Source organism: Lynx rufus, unplaced genomic scaffold (assembly GCF_022079265.1).
Source record: "Lynx rufus isolate CCGP_SWC_20201006 ecotype Redwood Valley unplaced genomic scaffold, mLynRuf1.p SCAF_5, whole genome shotgun sequence".
NCBI lineage: Eukaryota > Metazoa > Chordata > Mammalia > Carnivora > Felidae > Lynx > Lynx rufus.
The window spans coordinates 77,897,296-77,921,112 of NW_025814867.1; the positions used below are offsets into that span (position 1 = coordinate 77,897,296).

Here is a 23,817-nt window from a genome sequence, read left to right on the forward strand (position 1 = left end):
TAACTGGCCGCCCGCGCCTCCTCGGAGGTGAAGTGTACTGCGCTGATTGGCTGCGAGGCGCCGGCCGCGTGTGATGTCCCGAGCAGCGATTGGCTCTCGCCTGCTAGGGGCTTCTCTCCCGGGGACTCGGGACTCCCGGGAAGTGGACTGGCAGGGGAGGGGGCCAGCTAGCTGTAGCTCCGGACCGAGGAGGAGACCCCGGTGTGAGGCGGCCTCTCAGCGCCGGGTGGGCTGGTGAGCCGACTCGGCGGCGGCGGAGTCTGTAAGGAACGCGTGGGCTAGGGACCGGCACAGAGGCCGGCACAGAGAAACCATGGCCCCGCAGAACCTGGGCACCTTCTGCCTGTTGCTGCTGTACCTCCTCGGGGCCGTGATCGCCGGGTGAGGAACAGGCACCCGCGGGCACGGGGCCCGTGAGTCGGTCAGTCTTGGCTGGGGTAGAGGGAGCGTTGCCAGACTGAGGGAGTGGAGAGGGGCGTTGCTGAGGTGAGGCGGTGGGGGCAGAAGAATGGCTGGTGTGGGCCAGGCCAGCGGGCTGGAGAGGAGAGCAGTGGGTGGCTCGAGTGAGAGGAGCTTAGGTCCAGAGGCCCTTAGAGCTAGAGTTGCCCAGAGGAGTGGGATTTGGATGCAGTGCCAGACACACTGTGGGGGTGGGGGTACTGCTGAGCTGGATGGAAAAGGGGACCATACAGTGTTGAGCCTGCATCGAGCCATTGGAGGGGCTGACATTAAAGTGGGTGGGTTATTTTGCGAGTCTGAGTGAAGACGTGAGAACAGGTAGGAAAGCCATGCTGGGACTAGAGGAAATTGGATTGAGGGAGCAAGGCAGACGCTTTGGAGAGTTCTTGAACTTCCCAGCTTCTTGAGATAATTGAACCTAAGCTGTCACCATGCCTCACTGTCTCTCTCCATGGTACATTCTTGAGAAGCTGAATAATCTTATGAGCGGGAAGAGCATTTCACCAACAGGTAGTGAGCTGGGATTCAAGACCACCCACCTCACTTACGAATTATGTGACTCTGAAGGAACCACCTAAATTCTTATCTGTAACATGAGGGTAATAAGGTTCCTCCTGTAGGAAGGGAATAGGAGCACCTGAACTCTTAAGGATCCTTCCATCCGTTTAGATCCATGATCTTACAAGCCTGGTGACCACGGGATATGATCTGCCAGGCTCGTATTTTAGAATGTGGGGAAATAGTAAAGTCTTAGCTTCTAACAATTCATAAGTTTCTCTAAATGGAGGAGGTGCTACTTAACAAAGCTTTAAAATTGAAAGTGCTTGTTATTTCTTAAAAGTTTTTTTCCCCCGTGCACATCTGCTTAAACTTTGTCTTCTTTATCTTGTGAAACATTTCAAATTTCTTAAAAATTAACTTCTTCTAGGTAATGCTTGTTTTTCTTAGTATGTTTTTGTTAGTACTTAATTAAAGCAACACATACCCTAAGATATTTAAACAAATGTCAGTATGACTACTGTTAATTCTTTAGCTTTAAACATCAGCCTTTTATAAAGAAGTCTTTTGGGAACTGTAATATTGATGCTAAACTATGCCAGTCATCTTTTCCCTGATTTTTTCTGAGCTGTTACTTAGCCATTTTATATTATTATTATTATATTTATACTATTATATTGTTATTACATCACATTATTATTTTTGTATTATTCTAAGTGAGACGCATTCTTTAAACAGCTCTTTTGTTATTAATTTTAATGAACCTTTTGATTTAGTCCTTGTCTCAAGAGATGTCAGATGTTTGCAGATTTTTGGGAGGAGGCTAACGCATCTAACTTTCATGGAATCCCTTGGGAGTGACCATTTTACAAACTTCTACATGAAATGATTAAATGACTTTCCTAAAGTGGGACTAAGAGCTTATGGAATAATTTTCTCAGTGTGGTGGCTTATATCACCTGGCACCCCAATGCATTTTATCCCCACTATGTTTTAAAATCACCATCGCTGCTACATTAGCGTGTCCATTGTGAACAACTTTCCCATCCCCTTTGTTGAGAAATGCATTTTCAGAATAACTTTCGGTGGCTCAAGTGACTGTGCCAAAAGGAGTAGGTGTTTGTGAGCATGTTTACTCATTTCATTCAGTGTATGTATATATATATATATATATATATATATATACACACATATACATATATATGTACATACATATATATATATACAGTGTGTGTGTGTGTATATATATATGTATATGTATATATATGTCTTCTATGGGCTACAGTCCCTGCCCTGAAAGTTTATTATACTCTGTTGTATCCATTGGCCCTTCTTGCAAAGATTCCTTTTGTAATTAATTTGGTTCAAGCATAGTCCCGTGCAAGGTGGTCAGTGGTCAGCCCTTATCTCCCACATACATATCATGCCATGTGTATATTTGTAGCTGCTGAGACTTACAGGCTCCTGTATGTGGGCTTCAGCAGCTGTCTATAATTAAGACTTGACCATGACAAACTAGTATAACTACTAACAATGACTGCAAGATTGATACTTCCGCTTTTAGCAAAAAAACACACAACTCATACATCCAAATAGATGTTATTCTTTCTTCAGGGCTCTTACTGGATTTTGGCTTAACCTCCATGTTAGCCTCTGAACTTAATCTCAGTCACTTCATGTTTAACATTTCAAACAAAGCTACTACTAGAACATTTATGCGATGTAATCTTGTAAAGAAAATCGCCCTTTGAGGTTGTCACTTGACCTTTGGAAACAGCCAGAAGTCATTTAAAGTCACTAATAGAGGGAATGAAAAAGGAGAGTTAATTTGATTATATGGTTATTGGTTGAAAGTAACACATATGACCATAAATAATAGTTTTCTTGCCTGAAGATAGTTTTAAGAGAAGTGTACCACAGATGTTTTGAATAATTTCAGCAAAGTTCAAAATGTACGTAGGCTGTCATTGTGATTGCTTCAATGTATAAGAACTTGTTACAAATTCCGAGGTTTCTCTTTGTAGTCATTCTTTTTTTGTGCATCACGTGTATGTCTTCATTTTCCTACCTCTTCGCTCATTCACAGACCTAATGTAAAGGAAAAAATTTCACTTTGAAAAATGTAATGTATACTTCTTTAATGAAGTACCCTTTCCCTACTCCCCAGGCGAGATTTCTATAAGATCTTGGGGGTGCCTCGCAGTGCATCTATAAAAGACATTAAAAAGGCCTACAGGAAACTGGCCCTACAGCTTCACCCTGACCGGAACCCCGATGATCCTCGAGCTCAGGAGAAATTCCAGGATCTAGGTGCTGCTTATGAGGTGAGTCAGTAAAAAGGATGAAATAGGAATGAAACCTACAGTTACAGAAAAGACAGTGTAACACAGAGTAGCACTCCTTTCTTTCAGGTCACTTCTTTTTCAAAATAGACAATGGGTAAACGTAAAATCAGTGTTTGCTGTTATATTGTACATTAGCGTTAGCATACTGCCCTTTTCTGACTTTTCCCCAACAGTATTTGTTTTATTAAGGGGGGTAATGTTGAAAAAGATGAAAGAATGATTGATAGATTCAGGAGTAGACTGATCCTCAGTCGATCAGTTTGAGAGCTAGAGCCAGAAATAGAATCAAAATCTGAATGAAGATTGCAAATCCACATGCCCACGTGGACCAGACACACAGCGTGCAGGGCGGTTATAAGATAAAACATGACCGTGGCTACTCTGCCTCCATGTTGGGATTCCCTATTAAGGGAACGATGAGGACTGTGACAAACTAAAGCCCTCTTGCCCCCTTTCAAGGGAAGCTGTTTTTCAACCCCAGCCAGTTTTTGCCATGTACAAATGGAAACATGGTGTTGCCATTTAAAAAAAAACATGGTGTTTTTATTTTAAATTAAATGAGAAGTCATTTAATTTTTCAGGAGAAGTGCTAATCCAGATTTGTATGTACTTCTTTTGACTGGAACATTTTTGTAACTAATTCGATTTAAAAATTTCTTTTTTGTGCCGATCAAACAAAACACAGCTACAGTTTGCAATTTGCAAACTAATCTGGAGAGGAAGGCACTTTCAATATCATCTCGTTTAATCTACACTAGGTCACCATAAAATATAGAGCTGGGCATATTCTTATTTCCATTTTCTTTTTTGAATGCTTAATAAATTATATACTATTTGAAAAATTTATACACAGATTCTTTCAACACTATGGTGAAAAAATCTTATAAATAAGTTCTGATAATCTTTTGTCTATTTAAATTAGGAATTAGCTCTTTTTCTTTTTTCTTTTTTTTTTTTTAATGTTTTTATTTATTTTTGAGACAGAGAGAGACAGAGCATGAGCAGGGGAGGGGCAGAGAGAGAGGGAGACACAGAATCCAAAGCAGGCTCCAGGTTCTGAGCTGTCAGCACAGAGCCTGACACGCTCTGGGGCTCGAACTCACGGACTGTGAGATCATGACCTGAGCTGAAGTCGGAGGCTTAACTGACTGAGCCACCTAGGTGCCCCAGGAGTTAGCTGTTTTTCATGTGCTGCAATTCACCTTTCCTCTAGAAATAGATTAAGAGATCAGGGTAGGGAGGGGTTCCAGGTTTAATGAGGTATAGTTGACAAAACTGTAAGATGTTTAAAGTGTATGTCATGATGATTTGATATATGTATATATTGTGAAAGGATTCGGCCCATGTAACTAGCACGTCTGGCACCTCACTTACTTGTCTCTTTTTATGGTGAGAACATTGAAATTCTGCTGTCTTGGCAGATTTCAGTTATACATTCCAGTGTCGTCATGCTAGTCACCATTGCTATTTTCTAGAAGGACACAGGAAAAAATAAACTCTGGAAGTTATGGAGCTAAAACTTTTGAATTCAAGTTAAATCCCTGGATAGTGAGAAGGCTGGAAACAAATCTGAAAAATACTTTAGTAGTCAGAAAAACCCAAAGGAAGAGATCCCAAGGCCTAAATTAAAGAATCCACTGACCTGAAACAGTGACTTATACCTAGGGGAAACCTAGGCCTAATGGGGTCCCCCTTTTCCTGTTGATACCTTCAGGGATCCTATAGGATCAAAATTCCTAACCTGGAACCCACAAATAAACTTGAGAGCGTTGGTGGACCCTCTTAAATTAGGCAGAACATTTTGTTTCTTGCTGATAATATGGATTCCATATTTTGCACTGTATTTCCCATAAATATTCCCATTGTTTGCTAGGAACCCAATAATCCAAAATATTTTTTAGGGAAGCTGCTGCTAAGAATTTACCATGTTCTTTCAAGTCTACCATATTCTTTAGCTATGACCTAGGCAGGCTGTACATAAATCATTCATGAGATTGAAGATTATTTAACTCTAAGAACCTTTCTAGTCACTAGGTCTAATTTTCTTTTTTCTTTATATCATTCATTTGATTGCCTTTGGTCGGTAGATAAATTAGTGTTCACGAATCAAAATCCCAGTTAAGTTGAAGAGTCTTTTGTGAATAGAAATTTGTCTTCTCTACGGAACTGGGGTTACTGTTGGCATTTTAATTAGTTGAGACTCTAGGTTGGTTGGCCAGTCAACTAAGAACTTTTCTTTCTTTTGAAATTAAAATAGCTTCTAAGACCATGGAATAAAATTGCATTCCTTAGAAGACAACTGAGGAAGAAGTGAATTATAATAGATAACTTTAAGGGTAGTTTTTTGGGGAGGGTTATTACAGAGGCCTCTGCTGTCTGTAAAGAGACTGACTTTAAAATAGTTTTTGTTTGGGGGTTTTGAAATGGTGTTTCTTTTAGACCCATGTGTGGTATTCATTTCTTTGCAAGACCAGACCACAGTAGACTTGGAAGTAAAAATATTGAAACTGCAGATCACATGATGATAAGAATTTTGAGGTTTTGTGTTGTTGTTGTTTTTAAGTGAATTCTGCCCATTTCTACTTCCCTGAAGTAGCTTTTTTATTTTTATTTTTTCCTTTTGAGGATATTTACCAAATATTCCTTTCCATGTGGTCTATCATAATGCTTTTAGTCAAGTACTCTGGTCACTTTTGGACTAACCCATTTGTCTTTCCTTTTAAGAATGCTTTCTCTTGGGGCACCTGGGTAGCTCAGTCGGCTCAGGTCATGATCTCACAGTTCATGAGTTTGAGCCCCACATCAGGCTGTGTGCTGACAGCTCAGAGCCTGGAGCCTGCTTCAGATTCTGTGTCTCTCTCTCTCTCTCTCTGCCCTTCCCGTGCTCACGCTCTCTCTCTCTCTTTCTCTTTCTCTCTCTCAAAAATAAACATTAAGGGGCGCCTGGGTGGCTCAGTCGGTTAAGCGGCCAACTTCGGCTCAGGTCATGATCTCACAGTCCGTGAGTTCGAGCCCCGCGTCGGGCTCTGTGCTGACAGCTCAGAGCCTGGAGCCTGTTTCAGATTCTGTGTCTCCCTCTCTCTGACCCTCCACCATTCATGCTCTGTCTCTCTCTGTCTCAAAAATAAATAAATGTTAAAAAAAAAAAATTAAAAAATAAACATTAAAAAAAGAAAAAAGAATGTTCTCTCTTATATACACAATCTCTTTTAACATTTAAGATAAATTTAGAAAGATAAAATATTTTAGTGGCTCCTTACACATCATTCAGCCCTGAGCCAGAAGTGTGTCCTGTTTATATATGCTAGTCAGGTCTTCCCTTTCTTTTGCTGAGTCAGCAAGCCCCATCTACTTCCAACCTCTTTTCCTGAGCCAGTCCAAGTATGGGTTTGAAATAACCCTTCAATCTGCTGTCTAAACAGAAGTTTTAAAATGACAAAGAAGGTATAAAGTTATTTAACTGTCAAAATTATATGTGTGCAAATACTTCAGATTTCTCTAAATAGATGGGAAGCTTTTTCTATCTCTCTCTCTCTCTCTTTTTTTTGGGGGGGGGGCATGTTGAAAGCAAATTTGAAAGAGTATGGAAGCTTATTTAGTTTTTATATTCTTCAAATGGGTCCAATCTTTTCAAGCTGTGAAATTGACCTTGAGCAGTCTTCATAGAGCAGTGTTTTGTTTTGTTTTTTACTTTCTGTAATTCAAACTCAGAAGATTACAAACTTAAACATACACATGTCAGAGAGCATTCTTCCACAAATGGATTTCTAGATACCGCCCAAAATAGAAAAGGGAATTTGAAAATAGAGCAGGATAGACCCTTCTGAAGGGCCATTTGAGAGGGGTATATATGATATGGACATGTAGGTAGGACTGAGCAGATTTTCATGCTGTCCTGATTTACTGCTTCTATCACTAATGGCAATCTGTCATAGTCCCATCCTAATTTATGGTTCAGAGAGCTACTGCCTCATACAGGTTAACTGCACGAGCACAAGAATCACACTGAATGGGAAGTAACCCTGAGGAATTCATCTCCCCTCTTTCCTGTTGCTGCCCTCACCTTCATAGCCACATTGCTTATCTCATATGGTTTTTATGTGACTAGACGAATTTTGATAAATTAAAGACATGAGTTGAGCAATGTAGAAGTTCCAAAATGAACAGTGCATTAAAGAATTTAGTCTGCCAAAGAAAATATAAACATGCCTTAATACATAGTGGAAACTGCATTCCACAAAAAGCTTAGACCCAGTATCAGAGTTTAAAAAAAAACATGAATGTACCTTCATCACATCTTGCCAACCCCTGATCTTTTCCTCCACTGGCTTTTGTCCCCCAGGTTCTGTCAGACAGTGAGAAAAGGAAACAATATGATACTTATGGTGAAGAGGGATTAAAAGATGGGCATCAGAGCTCCCATGGAGACATTTTTTCACAGTAAGTAATTTGCCCATCTGCAAAGTATTAGTGTCTGAGAATGGATCATTCGGTCATTGTTAAAGATGTATCCCTGTTGCCTGCTTCAGAAGCTTTTGATGAAGAGTACAGCTCAACTGATTCTTGACCACAAGGTCAATCATCCTCCTCCCTGTGGGAATATACTCTTCTGTTTTCATAAAGCTCTAGAAAATACAGGTTCCTGTCCAGCCAACTGAATCAGTCAAGTCACCCTTGACAATGTTGGGGGCACTGTATGTTGTCCCCTCGCTGTCTTAGAATCTGCAAACCATTAATGAACCGAAATTATTTCTTATGAGCAGAGAGAGAGCTAGAGATTTCTATTCCCATACCCAGAACTGCCTCTTTTTCATCCTATCAACAAGAGAGACAACTACAATAATCGGCATTGGTGGAAGGAATTAGAGTAGAGGCTTTTTGTCTCCTGTCGCACGTGGCTTTCCAGGAGTGCTGAGTGGCTGGGATAATAAACACCTTTCCCTCCCACTCTTTGAACCCCTCTTTGTTGAGCATTTGAATTTTTGTGTGCCCTGATGATGCCATATAAGATCTTAATCTGGGGTTTCAAATCAAGGTATAAACAAAAAGATGTTTGAGTATGCTTTTCTATGGGGAGAGGGTTTATTGCTTTCTTTAGATTCTTAAAGGGTTTTGTGAACCCTTTCCCAAAGAAGGTAAGAATCACTGTTGCACACAATAGTCTCCCCCATCTAGTATTTGTGGGTGACAGTAGATTTTTCAGGACTTGTGTGGGTAATGTGGTTAGGAAATCCTTCTCTTCCCCAGGATTGATTTGGTTGTTTTAGCCTACTAGGAAGTGTCCCATTCCCTTGACAATTAGAAGTGATACCTAGGGATGCCAGAAAGAGAGAAAACGCCATCTGTACCACTGCCCCCCCTCCTCAATCCTCCCTCTCTGTTTTTGTTGAAGTTTCAGGGAATCTATTCACCAAGATTGGTTGGTGGGTGGGAAGTAGTTATCTAGCTGGCATCACTGTGCCAACATCTGAGGCTTCTTAACATCAAAAATTAACATTAAGATTAGAACACCTGCACATTTGAAGGTCATTGTATTAATTCAAAGTGATGCTTTAGTTACTTATAAAAACTGATTTTGATCTTGTAGAGATCAGAACGTCCTTTTTCTTAAGGTCCAGAATTGTACTAAGTCTGATGCTTTTTTAGTTTATTTAATTATGTACCCAAGAGTTTTGTACAGAACAGTAGCTTCTTTAATTAAAGCTAGTTTCTAAAAATTACACAAAGTGAACATTGCAAGTGTTCAAAATTACCAGTTGAGTCAGTATTACATGAGTTTATATGTACTATGCCCTTTCTCGATAAGTCCATTATATCTTGATATTCCTTGATATTAAAACAGATTAGTAGGTCATTGATTATGCCCAACTTTGAATTCATGGATGCACTGTATGCACCGCACCATATGTCTGGACAATATGTATTAAAAAGTAAAATTTTTCTGTGGGATATGGCAATACAGTTGTGTATGATGTATGACAAAAAATTGTGTGTGATGTATGACTCCAGTGTATTAAAAATGTCAGTTCTTATACAATATTATGTTGGTAGGACACAATATTGTATCAATACGAAGAAAAATAATTGCAAGACATGAACTCTGATTTCTTTTCCTGATGATTTTTACACTTATCCACAGCTTCTTTGGAGATTTTGGTTTCATGTTTGGAGGAACCCCTCGTCAGCAAGACAGAAATATTCCAAGAGGAAGTGATATTATTGTAGATTTGGAAGTTACTTTGGAAGAAGTATATGCGGGAAATTTTGTGGAAGTAAGTTCCAACAACACAGCTATTCATATTAATTCCCAGAATTGTTCTTTTGACTAAAAGCAGGAAATCTCTGGGTACCTGCTCTGTCTTTCAGGGGTGGGGAGAGTGACCAGATGCACAGAATTGAGTTCATCATAATCCCAGGTTCATAATCCCATTGTTTCATGAGCTCCTCACCCAGCCCAAGAACTAAATACAGCAAGACCATGTCCGTCTACCTCCACGTACTTCCCTATTCCATCCCCCTGCCTCCCCTTCAGAGGGAGCTCCTGTCCTGTGTTCTGTCTTTATTGTTCCCTTGGCACTCCTGTTTGTTTGTTGTGTTACATGTACATGAATACCTGAGTAAGATATTGTTGTATTTTTATTGCTTGTGACTTCGTGTATGGTAGGATGCTATTTTTACAGTCTTTGGGACTGGCTTTTTTCACTATAGTGTCATCAAGATTGCTGCCTGTTGTTGCTGTAACATGTAATTCTGCTGAGTAGAATTTTATTGTGACCACATTGTATCAGTAGGCACGTAGGTTATTTCCAGTTTTTTTTTTCCACTTCCCAATAGTGCTTTTGTGAACATTCTTATACACACATCCAGGTACATGTGAGCAAGAATTTCTCTTGGGTGCATATATGTGAGCGTGGAATTGCTGGGTAATATGAACCAACGTTCATTTGTACAAGATAATTCCGTATTGTTTTCTCAATTGATTAGTACCAGCACTTCCGCCAGCCAATTATAAGAGATCCTGTAGATCGCCACCTCTCTAAAACCGTGAATTGTTAGGCTTCTCAATATTTGCCTGTCAAATGGGTAAAAATGCTACCTCATTACGCTCTTGATTTGCATGTTCTCAGCTAATTAGGATAAACACTTGCATGTGTTTGGTCTTTGTTGGCCATATGTGATAAAAATATAGCCTATCAGTTTGTAACTGGTGTGTTCATTATATCGAAGATTTGTTTAAATGAACAGAGGTAATTGATTTTAATGTGGCCAAATTTATCAGTCTTTTATGGTGAGTTTTTGTGTCTTGTGTAAGAAATTCTTCTCTGCCCTAAAATCAGAAAACGATTCACATAATATTTTCTACTAAAACTTCGGGATCTTTTAATTTGAGGTTATCTTTTTTTAGTCTTGGAAAATTTATCTCCATGTTTTCGGATATATAATCCTCTTTGTTGGCATTTCTGCCTCTATCTCCTAATTTTCTTATAAATATAAATATATAAATGTATATATATATTATATGTACATATATAATAAATATATATATATATATTTAATTCTGCTTCTTTAGCCTTCCCTGCTTTCTTCCAGAAGAGTGCCTTATTTGGGACTTCCAGCTCATCACTTCAGTCTTTAGCTATATCCATCCTTAATAGTATCCCATTGCTGTGTTTTTATTTCAACTCGTATTTTTATACATAATATCTCTACTGGATTCTTACATTATTTCTTATTCTATTTCACTTTGCTGATGCCTTCCCTTATCTCCTTAAATATTACCATGCTTATTTTAAATTCTTGGTCTGTCTTCTCTAATACATTTGCTTAAAATATATGTTTTATCCAGTTTGTTGTCTTTTCTGGGGGGTGGGAGGTGGAGGGCATGTAGTCAGACCGCTCAGGTGTCTAGATGGTTTTTTGACCTTTGAGCTCATACTCCCTCCGCCATGGGGATCAGCAACTTTCTTGCCCTGGGAGGGCATCTTGGGGCAAGCCCTTGCCTAGTGGTTCTAACTGTGTTTTATTTGTTTTCTGGGAGGGCTTTTTTCGGTCTTGTTTGCTGTCTGGGGTCTGTCAGTTTTGGAGGAGAGGGGGTCACCCAAACTCGTCCCAAGGCCGTTCAGGAGCAAGGCGACAGCAGAAAAGTCAACTGCTTTTCCCTGACACCTTCTCAGTGCCCCCTCTAGCCACCGCTGCCCCGAGATGCAGCCACCACGCTGCACACATACCGGTTCAGTACAGCCTTCTGTCTCTGAAGCTTTCTCACAAATTGTGTGTTATGATTATTGTTTCCTGGAATCGACGTCTTACAGTGTTTCCAGGATTTGGGAGGAGCCAGCTGGTAGCCCACGTATATGTACCAGCTCGACAAGAAGCATTTTCTTTAGTTGTGGCTTCTGCTCTGAAGAGTTGAAAAAAGAGGACTGGACAATTACAGAGGATGCAGTTGTCTCGTCATACTGTTGTTCAGGCTGAAGGGTGAGAGAAAGGGCAGTGAAAGTATTTGGGCCGTCTCTCCTTCAAAAGCAAGATGGGTTGTTGGGTTGGGAGAAAAGAAGTGAGCCTGATTAACCCCCATGTTCCCTGCAGACCTGTTGTCTGCAGACATCACCGATATATACTGTGTACATCGCTCTTTGCAGTTAGTGTGTCCCGAAACAAAAATCTATGTTGGTGACCTTGCTATTTAAACGACTCTGTGGAAAATTCTTTTTCTGGGAAAAATTACCTTGAGAGAGAGCATAGTAGTTAAAGCATGGACTCTGGAGCTAGACTGCCTGGTTTCGAACACTAGCTCTGCCATGTGCTAGTTATGTGACTTTGGTTGTGTTCCTGAACCTTTCTGTGCTTTCATTCCCTCCCCTGTACAACGGAGACAGTAACACTACCTGCCTCATGAGCTGGTTGTGAGGACTGGATGAGTTCATACATGTAAAAGCGTTGCTTGCCTTGTAGTATGTGCTATAAAGTGTCTGCTCTAATTGCTGTTACTGTTGTCATTTATTCTGCTGACCTGGGCTTTCATATATTTGTAGGCTTTAAGGGATTTTTCTCCCAAACATTTGTGTCATCCTGCTGCCTGAGCACATGCCTTGTGATTCGACGTTTGGCTAACTAAACAGGCAAACACAGGAATACGTTTCTTCACGTGTACTGCTTCCCACGTACCTTGAGCGATCGGCGTGTTTGATTGCAAGCAACTACAAAGAGATGATTATTGTGTCCCTTACATATTCAGTGTCTGAATTGAGATAACAGTGGGAAATAGCCCTGGATTGAGTTGCCTGAAACAAGGAAGTGTTTTCATTGGGTTTATCATAGGTAATGGTATGGTGGCAGCTAATATCAGCTTTTGAAGGCTGTGGTTGTTCTTCAGGCTGTGGTTTTGCTTTGCACGGCTCAGATTTCAAGGATAGCAATTCTGTGAACTGCTTTAACTCAGCGGTGTTTTCTTGTGGCTCGGAAATGCCCATATCATACACGTTATTTTCTGGCCCTCTTCTGACTCCCCTCTCTCTTCTCCAGCTTCAGAATTCGAATCACTTAAACATCTGTTTGCTTCATTCCTGTGGGGGGTCTGATTTGTAAGTCCACAGAGACTTCTGTCAGCGTCGGGTCTCCCTGAGGGGTAGCTTGCCAGAGAAGAGGAAGTTCTGGTATGGGCGTGTGTGCAGCCCTGATCAGTTGAGGAAACCAGAGGCTTTTTTACAGAGAGAGAAGCTGACGTTGTTTATGTGTTTCTAGGTAGTTAGAAACAAACCTGTGGCAAGGCAGGCTCCTGGCAAACGAAAATGCAACTGCCGGCAGGAGATGCGGACTACCCAGCTGGGCCCGGGGCGCTTCCAAATGACCCAAGAGGTGGTCTGTGATGAATGCCCTAATGTCAAGTAAGTGGAGCGCTTTCTTTGTTCCACCAAGAGACACTCGAATCATGTCATTTGTCTAATAAAATGCTAATGGTCTAGATCTAGATTTTCCCCTATCTTTCCATACCCTTCTTTCACACGCTCTCAAGTTCTACCGAGGATGGAACAAAGACATGTACATTTTTATATTTTCCAAAAGTATTTCTTCTAAATATTGCCTTCTGTGTTTCTGAACTAATAAGCAGTACCCTTTATTTCTGAATATCCTCCTCAAATGTTAATGTTTCATTTTTCCCACTCAGAATATTAGAGCAGTCCTATATGTCTAGCTAACATTTCAGATTAGAGAAAGACTCTTTGCTGATTATGTTAGGAACACAACTATTTAATTAAACAGTATGATATATATATATCCTGGGATCCTGGGATCAGGAAAAATATCCAATAGGACAAACTTTGCTGCTGGTTCCTGATAAACATGACCATGTGGTTCCAGGTGCCCTTTATGTAAGTGAGTAGTTTACTCTGTTATTGATCACATGGCTCAAAGTAATCAGTCTACTGCAGGTTTCTTCGGAGGCAAGTTACAAGATTATGTAAGGTAGAGTAGCTTTGCCCTAGCTTTTGGCAAATAGAAGATGTAAATGGATCTCAGATGGCTTTGTCAACTAGAGGTACAGAACAGTCTTCCAAGAAACGACTCTTTTAGAACAGAAAAAAAATTATGTGTATCTGGGGTTTGGTTTGTATTTTCATTTTTTTTCTTTCTAAATTCTCTTTGTCTCAGACTAGTGAATGAAGAACGAACGCTGGAGGTAGAAATAGAACCTGGGGTGAGAGATGGCATGGAGTATCCCTTTATTGGGGAAGGTGAGATGTTGATGTTGATGTTTTACTGTCCTCACTTTCTATTCCCTGGGTGCTTGTGAATGCCTCCCACCCCCACCTCACACCCTATCCTAATGGACACAGAGTAAATGCACATTTCATGTCCCACAGTCTTTTGTCTGGTTTAAACCTTTCAGGACCTTCGTGGTTGTCCACGTTAAGCCATAGCATTACAGTTTATCTTTTGAATATAATGGCCAAAAGTTACCACTTAGTAACTTTTTATCTAGTAGCCTAAGTTACATCAAAATTTAAGGTGTCCAGGGGTGCTGGGTGGCTCAGTTGGTTGAGCGTCCCAACTCTTGATTTCAACTCAGATCGTGATCTTAACAGTTTGTGAGACTGAGCCCCTACATCGGGCTTTGCACTGACAGCTTGGAACCTGCTTGGGATTCTCTCTTTCCCTCTCTCTGCCTCCCCTGCTTGTGCTCTCTCTCCCCATATAAATAAATAAACTTAAAAAAATCTGTTTAATAAATAAATAAATTAGAGTGTCCAGACCTTAATGGATTAATTTTAACTCAGCAATGAAAGATGTATAGCTCTACTTGACATTGATAAGATACTCTCAGACCTCCCCTTGAGGTTAAATTTAAAACTCCGAAAAAAAAAAAAAGAAGCTTTAAGACTTCAGGGGCGCCTGGGTGGCGCAGTCGGTTAAGCGTCCGACTTCAGCCAGGTCACGATCTCGCGGTCCGTGAGTTCGAGCCCCGCGTCGGGCTCTGGGCTGATGGCTCAGAGCCTGGAGCCTGTTTCCGATTCTGTGTCTCCCTCTCTCTCTGCCCCTCCCCCGTTCATGCTCTGTCTCTCTCTGTCCCAAAAATAAATAAACGTTGAAAAAAAAAAAAAAAAAAAAAGACTTCAGGTTCAAGAAATCAATGAATCTTTCTTTGTTTAGGAAACAGGTCAAGTTGTTTATTGCTGTGCCTGAGACACAGGTGATCTTTACTAATAATCTGAAACTTGATATAACCAGTTAGAGATACTGCTTTCATGGGTAGATTTGGTAGGCAACACCCAAGGTAATGGATTTAAAAAATTCTCTCAACTGCGGATAGATTTGCAGTGTTCAATTTGTGTGACTTACAACATGCCATCATCTCTTCTGATTAGGTGAGCCTCATGTGGATGGAGAGCCAGGAGACCTGCGGTTCCGAATCAAAGTTGTCAAGTACGTGATCTGATTTTGGAGTCCCTCTCTTTAGCCCCCGCTTTTCAGATGAGTTGGATTAGAGAATCTGGATAGCCACCAGGACATGGCTAGACTTTTTCCTCTGTTTCATGCACTTAAATGCCTTAATGATCATTTGTAACTCTACAACAATACTAAAAATTAGGGGTTGGGGCCTAGGATTGAGCCATTATATGTTTACTCACGACCTACAAATCCAAAAGATGTTGGGAGGAAAGAACTGATAAAACAAGTAAGGAGTTGTAAAAGAGAGGCAAATACAAGTGGTATTCAAGGAGACCTGAGATTTCGACTGAGGAAGCATGGCACCATACAAGATTGGAGGACTCTACATAGAAAGAACCTTCTATTACATGATATGCAGTTGTTCTTCAGCATGAAGTACCGCTTATACAAGAATTTTGCCTGGGACTCAGGCTTTCTTGTTTATTATTTCTCTCTTGTTGCCACTTTGTTTTTGTTTTTTGATGAAGGATTAATATCTTTTTTTTTTTTAATTTAAATTTTAGTTAACATACAGTGCAATATTGGTTTCAGGAGTAGAATACAGTGATTCATCACTTGTATACAACACCCAGTGCTCATCCCAGCAAGTGCCCCCCTTAATGCCCATCACCCATGTAGCCCATCTCCCACCCAGCTCCCTCAGTCGACCCTCAGTTTGTTCTCTATCATTAAGAATCTCTTGTGGTTTGTTTCCCTCTCTTCTCCTTTTTCCCTCCTTCCCATATGTTCATCTGTTTTGTTTCTTAAATTCCACACATGAGTGAAGTCATATGGTATTTGTCTTTCTCTGATTAACTTACTTTGCTTAGCATACTACATTCTGGCTCCATCCACATCATTGCAAATGGCAAGATTTCATTCTTTTTGGTGGCTGAGTAATATTTGATTGTGTGTGTGTGTGTGGAAGGCAACTGAGCACACCTTCTGCCAGGACCTACTAAAGGAAAGAAAAACCTGTGGGAAAGTGTGTGACCTGTGAAGTGATGTATTGTCACATAGTTTATGTGACAAGTTATGAACTTGAGACCATTGTAAGCATGACCCCGACCTACCACCCTATTTTTACATACCCAAGTTCTAATAACTCTCAAATCCAGGGTTTTATTCAAACTCTGTTGAGGCATTTTACTAACTTCATTCCCTTTTTGAGACACTTTAGAATTTTCTAACGGAGTTTACTGTTATTTAAAAATTTCAAGTTCTTTTCCACAAATGCCACCAGCAGATTATAATTTTATCAACAACACTATCTCCTTTTAATGCCACCAGACTTAGATCTGCATCATCCATGGTATAAATTTTACTCTTACAATATAATTACCATCTCTCTCTTAAAATGAGATCAGGTTAGCAAATGATATAACAGCTTTGTTGTTGTTGTTCTTGTTGTTTTTTCAAGACAAAGGCAAGCTTCCCTAAGCTTGAATTTATAGTTATTAAAAAAGAAAATAAATTTTAAAAAAAAGACACAAAAAAATAATATCGTGGGCAATAAAAAATTATTTTAAACAAAACAAACAAAAGTACACAGACACACACACACACACACACACACACCTTCTTTATTCATCAGTTGATGGACATTTGGGCTCTCTCCATAGTTTGGCTATTGTTGATAGTGCTGCCTTAAACATTGGGAGCATGTACCCCTTCGAATCTGTGTTTTTGTATCCTTTGGTTAAATACCTAATAGTGCAATTGCTGAATCTTAGGGTAGTTCTATTTTTAGTTTGTTTTTTTTTTAATATGAAATTTGTGGTCAAATTGGTTTCCATACAACACCCAGTGCTCATTCTAACAGGTGCCCTCCTCAATACCCATCACCCACCCTCCCCTTTCTCCCACCCCCCATCAACCCTCAGTTTGTTCTCAGTTTTTAAGAGTTTCTTATGGTTTGGCTTCCTCCCTCTCTAACTTTTTTTTTTTTTTCTTCTTCCCCTCCCCCATGGTTTCTCAGGATCCACATAAGAGTGAAAACAATGCTATTGCTGGGTCATAGAGTAGATCTATTTTTAATTTTTTGAGGAACCTCCACACTGTTTTCCAGAGCGGCTGCACCAGTTTGCATTCCCACCAACAGTGCAAGAGGGTTCCCATTTCTCCACATCCTCTCCAGCATCATCTCCTGATTTGTTCATTTTAGCCACTCTGACTGGTGTGAGGTGGTATCTGAGTGTGGTTTTGATTTGTATTTCCCTGATGAGGAGTGACGTTGAGCATCTTTTCATGTGCCTGTTGGCCATCTGGATGTCTTCTTTTTTAACGTTTATTTATTTTTGAGACAGAGAGAGACAGAGCTTTAACGGGGGAGGGTCAGAGAGAGAGGGAGACACAGAATCTGAAACAGGCTCCGGGCTCTGAACTGTCAGCACAGGGCCCAACGCGGGGCTCAAACTCACAGACCGCAAGATCATGACCTGAGCCGAAGTCGGACGCTTAACCGACTGAGCCACCCAGGCACCCCTGGATGTCTTCTTTAGAGAAGTGTCTGTTCATGTTTTCTGCCCATTTCTTCACTGGATTATTTGTTTTTTGGGTGTGGAGTTTGGTGAGTTCTTTATAGATTCTGGATACTAGCCCTTTGTCTGATATGTCATTTGCAAATATCTTATCCCATCCCATTGGTTGCCTTTTGGTTTTGTTGATTGTTTCCTTTGCAGTGCAGAAGCTTTTTATCTTCATGAGGTCCCAATAGTTCATTTTTGCTTTTAATTCCCTTGCCTTTGGAGATGTATCAAGTAAGAAATTGCTGCGGCTGAGGTCAGAGAGGTTTTTTCCTGCTTTCTCCTCTAGAGTTTTGATGGTTTCCTGTCTCACATTCAGGTCCTTTATCCATTTTGAGTTTATTTTTGTGAATGGTGTAAGAAAGTGGTCTAGTTTCATTCTTCTGCATGTTGCTGTCCGGTTCTCCCAGCACCATTTGTTAAAGAGACTGTCTTTTTTCCATTGGATATTCTTTCCTGCTTTGTCAAAGATTAGTTGGCCATCCTTTTTGTGGGTCCAATTCTGGAGTCTCTATTCTATTCCACTGGTCTATGTGTCTGTTTTTGTGCCAATACCATGCTGTCTTGATGATTACAGCTTTGTAGTAGAGGCTAAAGTCTGGGATTGTGATGCCTCCTGCTTTGGTCGTCTTCTTCAATTTTACTTTAGCTATTTGGGGTCTTTTGTGGTTCCATACAAATTTTAGGATTGCTTGTTCTAGCTTCGAGAAGAATGCTGGTGCAATTTTGATTGGGATTGCATTGACTGTGTAGATAGCTTTGGGTAGTATTGACATTTTAACAATATTTATTCTTCCAATCCATGAGCGCGGAATGTTTTTCCATTTCTTTATATCTTCTTCAATTTCCTTCATAAGCTTTCTATAGTTTTCAGCCTACAGATCTTTTACATCTTTGGTTAGGTTTATTCCTAGGTATTTTATGATTCTTGGTGCAAGTGTGAATAGGATCAGTTTCTTTATTTGTCTTTCTGTTGCTTCATTATTAGCATATAAGAATGCAACTGATTTCTGTACATTGATTTTGTATCCCGCGACTTTGCTGAATTCACGTATCAGTTCTAGCAGACTTTTGGTGGAGTCTGTCAGATTTTCCATGTATAATATCATGTCATCTGCAAAGAGTGAAAGCTTGACTTCATCTTTGCCAATTTTGATGCCTTTGATTTCCTTTTGTTGTCTGATTGCTGATGCTAGAACTTCCAACACTATGTTAAACAACAGCGGTGAGCGTGTACATCCCTGTCGTGTTCCTGACCTCAGGGGGAAAGATCTCAGTATTTCCCCATTGAGGATAATATTAGCTGTGGGCTTTTCATAAATGGCTTTTATGATGTTTGAGTATGTTCCTTCTATCCCAACTTTCTTGAGGGTTTTTACTAAGAAAGATGCTGAATTTTATCAAATGCTTTTTCTGCATCGATTGACAGGATCATATGGTTCTTTTCTTTTATTAATGTGATGTATCACATTGATTGATTTGCGAATGTTGAACCAGCCCTGCAGCCCAGGAATGAATTCCACTTGATCATAGCGAATAATTCTTTTCATATGCTGTTGAATTCGATTTGCTAGTATCTTATTGAGAATTTTTACATCCATATTCATCAGGGATATTGGCCTGTAGTTCTTTTTTTTTTTTTGCTGGGTTTCTGTCTGGTTTGGGAATCAAAGTAATGCTGGCTTCATAGAATGAGTCTGGAAGTTTTCCTTCCCTTTCTATGTTTCGGAACAGCTTGAGAACGATAGGTATTATCCCTGCTCTAAATGTCTGGTAGAATTCCCCAGGAAAGCTGTCTGGTCCTGGACTCTTATTTGTTGGGAGATTTTTGATAACTGATTTAATTTATTTGCTGGTTATGTGTCTGTTCAAGTTTTCTACTTCTTCCTGTTTGAGTTTTGGAAGTGTGTGGGTGCTTAGGAATTTGTCCATTTTTTCCAGGTTGTCCAGTTTGTTGGCATATAATTTTTTATAGTATTCCCTGATAATTGCTTGTATTTCTGAGGGATTGGTTGCAATAATTCCATTTTCATTCATGAATGTGGTAATTGCAGGGGATTTTAATACACCACTTACAGCAATGGATAGATCATCTAGACAGAATCAATAAAGAAATAAGGGCCCTGAATGATACATTGGATCAGATGGACTTGACAGATATATTTAGAACTCTGCATCCCAAAGCAACAGAATATACTTTCTTCTTGAGTACACATGGAACATTTTCCAAGATAGATCACATACTAGGTCACAAAACAGCCCTTCCTAAGTATAAAAGAATTGAGATCATACCATGCACACTTTCAGACCACAATGCTATAAAACTTGAAATCAACCACAGGAAAAAATCTGGGAAACCTCCAAAAAGCATGGAGGTTAAAGAACACCCTACTAAAAAATGAATGGGTCAACCAGGCAATTAGAGAAGAAATTAAACAATATATGGAAACAAATGAAAATGAAAATACAACAATCCAAATGCTTTGGGATGCAGCAAAGGCAGTCCTGAGAGGAAAATACATTGCAATCCAGGCCTATCTCAAGAAACAAGAAAAATCCCAAATACAAAACCTAACAGCACACCTAAAGGAACTAGAAGCAGAACAGGAAAGACACCCCAAACCCAGCAGAAGAAGAGAAATAATAAAGATCAGAGCAGAAATAAACAATATAGAATCTAAAAAAATCTGCAGAGCAGATCAATGAAACCAAGAGTTGGTTTTTTGCAAAAATAAACAAAATTGATAAACCTCTAGCCAGGCTTATTTTTAGTTTCTTGAGGAGCCTCCATACTGTTTTCCAGAGCAGCTGCACCGGTTTTTATTCCCATCAACAATAGAAGAGTTTCTCCGCATCTTCACCAACACCTGTTGTTTCTTGTATTGTTAATTTTAGCCATTCTGACAGGTGTGAGGTGGTATCTCATCGTGGTTTTGATTTGTATTTCCCTGATGATGAGTGATATTGAGCATCTTTTCATGTGTCTGTTAGCCATCTGGATGTCTCCTTTGGAAAAGTGTCTGTTCATGTCTTCTGCCCATTTAATTCACTGGGTTGTTTATGTCTTGAGTGTTGAGTCTGATAGGTTTTGATCTGATAGATCTTCATCAGATAAGTCATTTGCAAATACAGTAAAACCTTGTTCTGGAAACATACTTGTAATCCAGAGCACTTGTATATCAAAGCGAATTTTCTGTAGTCTAATTACTCATAGTTTTACTTATGTGCTTTGCCTTCTGATGTTTCTAAGCTCCTTAAACATAGGATATAATACATTTTACACAACTTTATATTTTTCAGTTAATACTATCCACAAAGGAATGTCTAGTAAATGCCTGTTGTTTCAAAGAGTGGTATTCATCCTCTCCCAAGATTTTTCTAAAAACCCTTTGAATGTTTTCCAAAGATGGAAGTCTTTTATTTTTGCCTTGTTCTGTTTTTAGGCACCCAATATTTGAAAGGAGAGGAGATGATTTATATACAAACGTGACAATCTCACTAGTCGAGTCTCTGGTGGGCTTTGATATGGATATTACTCACTTGGATGGCCACAAGGTAAACAGACCAGTTTCCTGCTTCCTCCATGTGGATGGTTTTGAGATTATGTGTTTGGTTTTTCTTTTTATGTGGAAAACCTATTTCTTTGGCTTTCAATGCCCTGATGACGGTTCCCTGTCCCTTTATCCTTGCTGCTGTGCTGAGCTGTGACGTGAACTCTGGGCACCAGTGCTCACTAGAAGCCGTGTGTCGTACTTCAAAAGTACCCATCCTACTCCAGCCCATTCCCTTTTGCTTTCTAGGTACATATTTCCCGGGATAAGATCACCAGACCAGGAGCCAAGCTATGGAAGAAAGGAGAAGGGCTCCCCAACTTTGACAACAACAACATTAAGGGCTCTTTGATAATCACTTTCGATGTAGATTTTCCAAAAGAACAGTTAACAGAGGAAGCAAGAGAAGGTGAGCGGTCTAATGAGAGAGAGAGTACGTGCGTATATGTGGTATATGAGTATGAGAACAGCGGTTAAAAAGGGGCAATAAAAACAAAACCCTCCAGTGACATCACGCATCAACCACTAACCCTACTGCAGACAGAACTAGGAATTGGACTTGACTTTCTGTAAAAGACATATTCAAAATTCTTCTGTCACTGTGTTAAAAAAAAAAAAAAGGCTGGGTGTGCTGGGCTTTAAAACTTGGGGTGTCTGGACCAAACTGTAGAGGGAAGGGTGAGGTATACATTAGAAGGGCTAGGGGCCTTAGGATGGTGTCTGCGATGGCTGATGAGGGAAGGGCCCAGTTGGTGTGTCCTAACTAATAAGAGGAAAGAGAACGGTGGAAGAGGTCAAAACTGAAAAGAAGACAAAGAGGAGGGAATGGAAGACAACTGAAGAGCTTTCTTTCCATTTTGATGGCCTCTTCTCACTTCTCATTTGGTAGGGTTTTGTGAGATTATGTGTGGTATGTGTGCTTGAGCACCAGAAAGTCATGAGGGGCTGTCTTGGACCTACATGTGCGTGTGGGGAGTCAAGGGTATCCACATGCAATGAACTTGAACAATTCAGATCCGTTGTTGTCATGTGGCCTTTTGTGAACCTCTGCGTGAAACATGTTCTTCGAACTCTACAGAAGTGACATTTTTGTTGATGGAATCATTTGTTCCTTCTTTCTTCAGGTATCAAACAGCTACTGAAACAAGGATCAGTGCAGAAGGTATACAATGGACTGCAAGGATATTAAGAGTGAATAAAATTGGACTTTGTTTAACATAAGTGAATCAGCGATATTTATTATCAACAGGGGTTTTTGTGTGTGTGTGTGTTTTTGTTCTTATTTTCAATATGCAAGTTTGGCTTAATTTTTTTCTCCTGATGATTGTCATGAAATGAGCAAGAGGGTTTAAGAATTTGTCCATTTGTATTCAGAAAAGAATGACCAGCAAAAGGTTTAATAATACCTCTCCCTTTGGGGATTAATGTCTGGTGCTGCTGGCTGAGTTTCAAGAATTAAAGCTGCAAGAGGACTCCAGGAGCAAAAGAAACACAATATAAAGGGTTGGAGTTCATTGTTAGCTGTTTCATTCAAAATGCCAACTGGAGAAGTCTGTTTTTAAATACATTTTGTTGCTATTTTTTTCTTGACTCCTGTTTCTTGTTGGTTTAGCTACACTGTTGTCCTTCCATCCCATCTGGTCACTTTCCCTTGATCTACCCTGTGTCCCCCTGGGCTCCTGCGGGCTAGTCGGCTTGACCTCCCATCAGCCAAGATGGACCCACAAACCTGCAAAAAGGGTGGTAATGATCCAGTCCCCATACCCAATTAAACGCACATAGTATCTTCTAGAGAGGAGCTTGAAGAAACTGAGTAGAGACTGGGGTACAATTGTCCCTGAGAAAATACATTTCCTCTCATTTCATTCGGGAATAATCTGATATGGATACCTTACTGTTTAAAAGTACTTTTCACATACATAATCTCTGTTGACCTCATGATTAAAAAGCCTTTGGTTTGTGTTAGGAACCAGGATTACCATTGGCCCTAAAAAATGCATGTGACCTGTAGATTACTTTTGCCTCCCCAGGTGGCCTCTGATTCAGTGGCACACGACTTGAGTCGACTTGGTTTTTGAATATCCTTCACTTTTCTGCAGCCCCGTCACACTACTTTTCATATACTTGTGGACTGCACGGTTCCATAGAGTGGGACAATTTCTGTTGTGTGTGCGGAGCTGCCTTCCAGCCATCCGTGTCGTTCCAGAAGCACTCCCTCCTTTGTCTCTTCAGCAGCCAGTGATACTATTTGCTTTTGCGTTGCATTTTGCCCCCGATTTACAAAAATGAGCGGAAAAGGGGAAAAAAGTGAAAACTTCATCAGCTCAGTACAGCTAACAAGGTGAGAAGCAGCAGCACACTTTGACAGGTACTATTTTGACCTGACCACAACTCATGTTCACTTGTGAAGGAAAAGGACAAAGTTAAGAGGCTTATTTGAAATGCTGGAGATCTTAGAATTCAAATGAAACCACATAAATACATATGAAGTTTAGTGGACTTTTTGTA

General features: G+C 40.1%; 1 protein-coding gene across 1 annotated transcript; it reads left to right on the plus strand.

Annotated features, from left to right (window-relative positions):
- Window positions 1–125: 125 nt before the first annotated feature.
- Window positions 126–22,527, plus strand: DNAJB11 (DnaJ heat shock protein family (Hsp40) member B11). The gene is made up of 10 exons (XM_047099989.1): window positions 126–381; window positions 3,125–3,281; window positions 7,645–7,742; window positions 9,442–9,574; window positions 13,047–13,189; window positions 13,956–14,038; window positions 15,170–15,227; window positions 21,202–21,313; window positions 21,559–21,718; window positions 22,434–22,527. The coding sequence occupies exons 1-10, from the start codon at window positions 314–316 to the stop codon at window positions 22,496–22,498; spliced, it is 1,077 nt and encodes a 358-aa protein (XP_046955945.1). The 5' UTR covers window positions 126–313; the 3' UTR covers window positions 22,499–22,527.
- Window positions 22,528–23,817: the final 1,290 nt, after the last annotated feature.